This window comes from Syngnathus leptorhynchus, chromosome 22 (assembly GCF_054491065.1).
Source record: "Syngnathus leptorhynchus isolate UIUO chromosome 22, UIUO_Slep, whole genome shotgun sequence".
Lineage (NCBI taxonomy): Eukaryota > Metazoa > Chordata > Actinopteri > Syngnathiformes > Syngnathidae > Syngnathus > Syngnathus leptorhynchus.
In genome coordinates this window covers 313,613-320,105 of record NC_141216.1, presented here as the reverse complement: position 1 = coordinate 320,105, position 6,493 = coordinate 313,613, and the positions used below count along the sequence as shown (strand labels likewise).

General features: G+C 56.1%; 2 protein-coding genes across 3 annotated transcripts; both read left to right on the top strand.

Annotated features, from left to right (window-relative positions):
* The first annotated feature begins 170 nt into the window (after positions 1–170).
* Positions 171–3,176, top strand: trim16 (tripartite motif containing 16). Its single transcript, XM_085903315.1, has 7 exons — positions 171–435; positions 777–1,135; positions 1,242–1,571; positions 1,630–1,801; positions 2,035–2,130; positions 2,206–2,580; positions 2,637–3,176. Exons 1-7 carry the CDS (start codon positions 312–314, stop codon positions 2,858–2,860), a joined length of 1,680 nt encoding a protein of 559 aa, XP_085759441.1. The 5' UTR covers positions 171–311; the 3' UTR covers positions 2,861–3,176.
* A 427-nt stretch (positions 3,177–3,603) lies between these two features.
* On the top strand, positions 3,604–6,132 carry tvp23b (trans-golgi network vesicle protein 23 homolog B (S. cerevisiae)). 2 transcript variants are annotated; one of them, XM_085903333.1, is made up of 8 exons: positions 3,604–4,300; positions 4,647–4,729; positions 4,809–4,953; positions 5,081–5,170; positions 5,260–5,385; positions 5,653–5,781; positions 5,871–5,898; positions 6,001–6,132. In XM_085903333.1, exons 1-7 carry the CDS (start codon positions 4,289–4,291, stop codon positions 5,895–5,897), a joined length of 612 nt encoding a protein of 203 aa, XP_085759459.1. In that variant the 5' UTR covers positions 3,604–4,288; the 3' UTR covers position 5,898; positions 6,001–6,132. The 2 variants fall into 2 exon arrangements, with proteins under 2 accessions (XP_085759459.1, XP_085759460.1); XM_085903334.1 differs by having other exon boundaries at positions 3,612–4,300; positions 4,845–4,953; positions 5,871–6,132.
* The last annotated feature ends 361 nt before the right edge of the window (positions 6,133–6,493 follow it).

Here is a 6,493-nt window from a genome sequence, read left to right as displayed (position 1 = left end):
GGGGGGGAATGGTGCATTGGTCGAAAGGAAGTTTGGCTTGACGTGGCGCCTCTTGTGATTGAGAGAGGCGACACCTGCTTGGCTTGCTGCGCGTTCCAGTGGAGCGCAGGAATGTTGCCAGCCGGTTTGGCAGCCGCTCTGGGGCCCCGCCCGCCCGCCCGCCCGGGAGCCAAGGGGTCCGGGCTCCCCCCTTTTTGCGAGTGACGTCTTTGAGGTGTGGCCGCTTCAGCGCTCCTCTTAAGCCTTCTCTTCGCGTCAGCTGAGCCCTCAAACGAGGAAGTGTAAGACGAACGAGCTGCTCGTACGGCGACATGGAGCCCGCGCAAGAGGAGTCCCAGCAGCGCGACGCCGTCCCTATCCCTGAACAAGGAGGGGGCCAGGAACAGCCCCAAGCCGCCCCCGAAGAGGCAGAAGGCGCTCCTCACGACTACTCGGGTGAGCGCGAGGGAGGAAGCTCGAGCGTTTGTGTTGACATGCGGCCAAAGAGCTCCGCCGACGCGTGTTCGCGCTCGTTCGTGTCTGTGCACAACTTTGAGCTCAATCGAGCAACTCTTCTCATGAGCCAGCCGCGCTCGTTTTCCGCCACTGCACGCGTGTTCACTGCGGCACAACAACTGGGTGAAGGGAGAGAGACAAGAGTGCACGCACACGAGTGGTCGGTCGTACGACCTGACGCGAACCGGTCCAATTGGACGACGTCACTCGCATGACGACAGTCTAAACCACGGGTAGGCAAATCTGCGTCACAACTGCTTGCTCGTCCCTCTTTTTGGCAGAGGGGGGCGAGAAGGAGGAGGCGGAGGGCCAAGACGACCAAGACCAGGTGGCGGGCGAGGACGCCGTGGTGTGCGACTCGTGCATGGAGCGTCCAAGGCGGGCGCTCAAGTCGTGCCTGACGTGTTTGGTGTCCTACTGCGAGGCGCACCTGCGGCCGCACCTGGAGAACGCCAAGTTCCAGCAGCACCGGCTGGTGGCGCCGCTGCGCGACATCGAGCGCCGCACCTGCGAGAGCCACAAGTGGCCGCTGGAGCTCTTCTGCCGCGCCGACACCCGCTGCCTGTGCCGCGACTGCCTGGCCGACGACCACCGCGGCCACGACGCCGTCCCCGTGGCGCAGGCCCGACGCCAGCTGGAGGCAGGTGGCCGGCCCGCAAAAGCGCGGCACTCGGAGCCAGCCCAATTGAGTTTCCAGCCGACGGCCCTCCGACCTTCATCGCCCGCCGCCTCGTGTCTGTCCTCAGAGGGAGCTGAAGGACAAACGCGGCGAGATGACCAAAACGGTGACGGCGGCGGAGAACGCCATAGACAAGCTACAGCTCAACGCCGTGTCCATCCAGAACTCTGTGGCCCAGGTGCGCAACGTGGTCCGGGCCCAGTTTGAGCAGCTGCGGGCGGCGGCCGAGAAGGCGGAGAAGCAGGTGAGCGACATTCTGGAGGTGGAGGAGAAGCAGGCGCTGGGCCAGGCCGAGGGCATCCGCGCCCACCTGGAGCAAAGGTGCGTCGAGCTTAACAAGACGCGGGCGCAGATGGACAAGCTCTCCCGCCACAAGAACGACGTCGACTTCCTGCAGGTGACACATGGCTGACGCTCACTGGGAGGAAGCGGGCAACAACTCTGCGTGTCTCCAGGAGTACTGCGAGTGGAAGGAGGAGGCGTCAGACATCTCGCTGCCCGGCGTCTACATCGGCCTGATGGACGGCCTGGAGGCGCTGAGCCGCGTCATCGCCGAGGCCACGCAGGAGCTGTGCCGTACGCTGGCCACGTCCTTCATGGACAAGGTCAAGGAGACCTGCAACGCCGGTGAGTGAAAAACAAGCGGCAAAAGGCTTTCCACCCGCTCGGAAGTCGGGAAGGAGGCAGCCTGAACTTCAGCGGGCGTGTTCCGACAGGGCCGGTGGAATGTGGCGCCTGCGTGTCAGCGGCCAAGCGTTTGCGATGAGCACAATCTGTCCTTCTGCAGTTGGAGTGCTGGAATTTCAATTTGAAGAAAAAAAGAGCGCAACCATAACCGTGTGAGTGGGCTTCCTTTTCAGACAAGGTGGGCATCAAGACCACGGTCCAGACCACGGTGGCGGCCAGGCACAGCAGCAGCCTCCCCCAGCCTGTCACGCGGGCCGACTTCCTCAAGTGTAAATAAATAGGAGGCGTCTGGGCCCGGCTCGGCCCGGCCGCCCGACTATTTTTCTATTTTTGCCGTCACGCAGACGGCGCTCAGGTGAGCTTGGACCCGGACACGGCTCACGTCTTTCTGCGTCTGACCGAGGACAACCGCAAGGTGACCAACACCACGCCCTGGCAGCATCCCTACCCCGACCTCCCCGAGCGCTTCCAGGACTGGCGGCAGGTGCTGGCGGCCGAGAGCTTCTACCTGGGCCGCCATTACTTTGAGGCGGACGTCGGCGGCGAGGGCACGCACGTGGGCCTCACCTACAAGAGCATCCAGCGCAAGGGCGGCGACAGCAGCGGCTGCATCAGCGCCAACAACTTCTCCTGGTGCCTGCACTGGAACGGCCGCAGCTTCTCCGCCTGGCACAGCGGCGTGGAGACCCCCCTCGCCGTGGCCAAGTTCACCCGAATCGGTCTGTACATTCGCTCCAATTTTGCCTTTGTCCTGGCTAAAGGCGTGTCTCCGCAGGCGTGTACGTGGACTCGGCCGGAGGCCTCCTGGCTTTCTACGGCGTGGACCAAACCATGACGCTCATCCACCGCTACGAGGCCGAGTTCCTGGAGCCCCTCTATCCCGCCTTCTGGTTGCCTAAGAAGGAGAACGTGGTGCTTCTGGTGCCGCCCGGCGAGCCCTTGCCCCTCAAGAGCCCCTCTCTGCCCTCGTCCCCCACAAACGGCGTCCCTCTTCCGTGACGGCCGAGACGGGAGGCGTCAGCGGCGTCTCTTCCTGGCTCGCTCGCTCGTTGGATGGATGGATGGAGCGTGCGCATATATATGCACAATTGCCGAGAAGGCGCGTGCGTCCGCGCACAAACCTTCAGATACATCAAGGTCCAGAAATAAAATTCAAATGCACATTTACAGAGTTTACGTGTCCGCCGAGGTGCCTGTTTGACATCAACTCATTCAAAAGTCCTCTCTCCCAAACAGAATTTTTCGTATTTATTTTTAGCTCAAGATAACGTTGAATGACTGAAAATGATTCCAATAAAAATGATACAGCACGGGATTTCCTTCTTTTTCATAATTGCACTTAACTTTCAAACTTAGCCAAAAGTCATCAAATGAATCATAGACAATCAGTCGGGCATTGGTTCATCTTCCGAACTGATTCGAGGTTCACGTGCGTGCAGGAGCCCAATCTGTTGCCCAAATCTTACAATGTCAAAACAATCGTTTTCTTTTCTGAAAGATTTTGTCGCATCATTTCCAAATATTATTTTAAATTTTCATTTTTCGACTGGGGTCGGACACTCAGATGACGCGTGGAACTCCTAACCGGGACTAGCTGTGTCGGACGGAACTCTTGCCATCTCGTGCGCTATCACGGGGTCGGGGTTGTTGCGTTGTCCAGGTGACGTCACTTCCTAAGCGCCACTCCCCAAATTCTCGAAAGACAGTCACCAGGATGGGTCTTTAAGGGCTCCTCCTCGTAAAGTCTCCGTGGACCGCATACACCGTGGCCGAGTTGGACATGCTTCATGTCTATTTAGACAGCGATTGCGATCGGGTGTACCGGACGTGACGTCGTGTCCACCGGGCGACCGGTCTTCAGAGGACGCAGCCTGTGAACTTGTGTCCGGAGAGCATACTAAAAGCAGGGCACTCACAATCGCGTTCTTTTTTTCCAAGTCGACGCCGCTTCATCATGACGCACGCGCAGAACGAGGAAACTACTTTCTAGTATCGACTCGAGCGATTAGGGAATAAGGGTGCGCATTGGGACACAGCCGAGGACTCCCGGGCAGCCTCACGCTTTTCAATTACCATTCCAAACAATATCATTTCATTTCACAATGAGGCATTGTGTCAAGCAGAAAGCAGTCACAACTCTTTCTACTTGGATTGAGTCCAATGTGTCAATTCATTTTGAATGACGTTCTTTCATTTGATATGTTTTGCTCTTTGTTGATTGATATCGTAAATTGCATTTGTTTGAAGTGTTCGTGTAAAGAACAACTCTTTCCGGTGACATTGACTTTGCCGTTCGTCCGTTGGAAGAGTGCGTGTGATTCCCGCGGAGGTCACGTGACTGTAGCCGGGAGGATCACGTGAGCACGCCGACCGGTGACGTGTCTTTCAATTTGCACGTCAGCAGGAAGTGTTCGCTCAAGCGTCGACATGTTAGCAGGGGTAAGTGAGCCTTTCTTTCCGCATATTCAAAGGCAACTGACTTTCCGCGCGTGTTCGATGAAAAGCGACGGTTGAAGATCATTTCAAACGAGGAAGTGTAAGACGAACGAGCTGCTCGCGAATGCATATTGAACGTATGGAGAAGCGAGTTGGCAGAGGCTTGTTCAACGTCACGGCCCACACTTGTGTTGGCAATGCTATTCTCGAAGCGCTTTTTCAACCAATAAGAACAAACGCTTGAGCCGAGCTAGCACAAAGACGAGAGGCCCCTTCCTCATGTGGAAGTCCCGAGGCAAGTTTGTCAAGTTGAGCTCATTCGTGCCTTTCGTCCCTGTCACCCCTTCAGGAGAACAACGATGAAGATGTGGCTCTGTTTGACGCCGAAGAGGACGCCGGACGGAGGTTGTCCAAGAAGACAAACATCAATCGGTCAGTCAATTTGCTCAGTGGAGACGACGGAGTGGCATTTTGCGCATTGCGCGTGATGAAATGACGACAATGATTGCAGGCATCCGGTGGCATCCTTCTTCCACCTGTTCTTCAGGGTCAGTGCCATCTTGGTGTACTTGCTGTGCGAGAGGTTCAGTGACGGCTCCATCGGCGGGATGGTGACCATCATCCTTCTGCTCTCCTGCGACTTCTGGACCGTCAAGGTGGGCGTGTCCGCGTGGGGGATCGCCGCGTGCCCTTCTGCGTGCCTCTCTCTCGCTGTTGCGCGTGCGCCAATGACACCGACTGTCGATCCCGGCCGGCTCAATCCTTCCTGTTGTGGCGCCGCAGAACATCAGCGGGCGTCTGATGGTGGCGCTGCGGTGGTGGAACCGAGTGGACCAGGACGGCCGAAGCCACTGGGTGTTTGAGGCGCGCAAGGTGACGTCATGGCATGGCATGGCACGCGAACGCCCCGCCTCGCTTGCCTGCCCGCCGCCGCAGACCAAAACCTTTTCGTTTTTGTTCAGGGGCCGAGGAAAAAGCAGAGCTCCAACTCAGAATCGCGCATCTTCTGGCTGGGTCTGATCGTGTGCCCGCTCGTGTGGGCGATCTTCGCCTTCAGCACCCTCTTTCAGTTCAACGTCAAGTGGCTGGTGAGGCTGCCGCAAAGGGGGCTTGATTTTTCTTTGTTGTCTTCTGATTATTTGCCCGCTGCGGAGTGAGCGTGAACGCCTCCGCCGCCACCACCCTCGCCTTAGAAGGCCTCAATGGTGACATGTTTACCTACCAATGTCCCATTTCCACCTTTTTTGAGAGTTGCCTTGGCAAATGCCACCTTTGGACTCGCAATTCTTTGTTGAATGATTGCGGCGGCGGGGGCGGCGTAACTGTCACAATGTGCTTGTCCCCCGCGTGTGCAGCCGGTGGTGGTGATGGGCCTGGTGCTGCAAGGAGCCAACCTCTACGGATACGTCAGGTGTAAAGTGGGAGGGAAGACCGACTTCAAAAACATGGCTACCAACTACTTGGGCAGGCAGTTTGTCAAGCAGGTGATTGTCGAATCCTTAGTTCTTTCCCCATTCAGTCAAACCAAATTTTTCCCGCCTGGTGACCCAAGTCTTTGTGTTTTTCACCTCAGACTCTGTCCAAAGAGGAGGAATCTTAACGTACGTGCAGTAGCTCTTCTGCTTCAATGTTGCATTTCATCACAAATGGGGCACACGTTCAGTTTTTTTGCGGTTGTTGCAACGTCTGTGTTCCTTGTCTAGGGTGATGGTCGTTGTGCTTTTATTTCTGTCTGCCTCCCTCCCTCCCTCAACGCTTCAGTTTGTACGATCGAGTTGCCATGTAGTCCAGGACATTATTTATGTATAAATAAATTTACAAAAAGTGCAAAAACATTTCAGGACTGTGTTTTTCTACAAATCGTAGAGATGCGTCAAACCGAATTGAGTTGTTCGTGTACACTACAGTAACTTGCCATCATCCGCAGCACTAGCGTCCCCATGTGGACGGGTTGGTCACTGTCAAATCAAGTTTATTTGTATAGCCCTAAATCACAAGCAGTCTCAAAAGGCTTCACATAGACAATCAATTGACAACTATTCTCAAAGCATCCCCTGATCTTGGGCTCCCAAAAGGGAGCATTCATGACGGCCACTAAAAGATTTTACGATCGCATATGAATCACTTTTGAAATAAAGCTGTGTCGGAGTCGAATCAAATCTACCAAGTGGCACTATTTCGAACGTAAAAGTGAAC

What these genes read in the sequence shown, in the direction of transcription:
- tvp23b (XM_085903333.1), top strand. An exon ending in AGTTCAACGTCAAGTGGCTG is followed by an intron (nt 5,386 to 5,652) that starts GTGAGGCTGCCG and finishes CCGCGTGTGCAG; the next exon opens with CCGGTGGTGGTGATGGGCCT. An exon ending in GCAGGCAGTTTGTCAAGCAG is followed by an intron (nt 5,782 to 5,870) that starts GTGATTGTCGAA and finishes TTTTCACCTCAG; the next exon opens with ACTCTGTCCAAAGAGGAGGA.
- trim16 (XM_085903315.1), top strand. Translation starts at nt 312, where the DNA reads ATGGAGCCCGCGCAAGAGGAGTCCCAGCAGCGCGACGCCGTCCCTATC. An exon ending in CGCTCCTCACGACTACTCGG is followed by an intron (nt 436 to 776) that starts GTGAGCGCGAGG and finishes TCTTTTTGGCAG; the next exon opens with AGGGGGGCGAGAAGGAGGAG. An exon ending in AGGCCCGACGCCAGCTGGAG is followed by an intron (nt 1,136 to 1,241) that starts GCAGGTGGCCGG and finishes GTCTGTCCTCAG; the next exon opens with AGGGAGCTGAAGGACAAACG.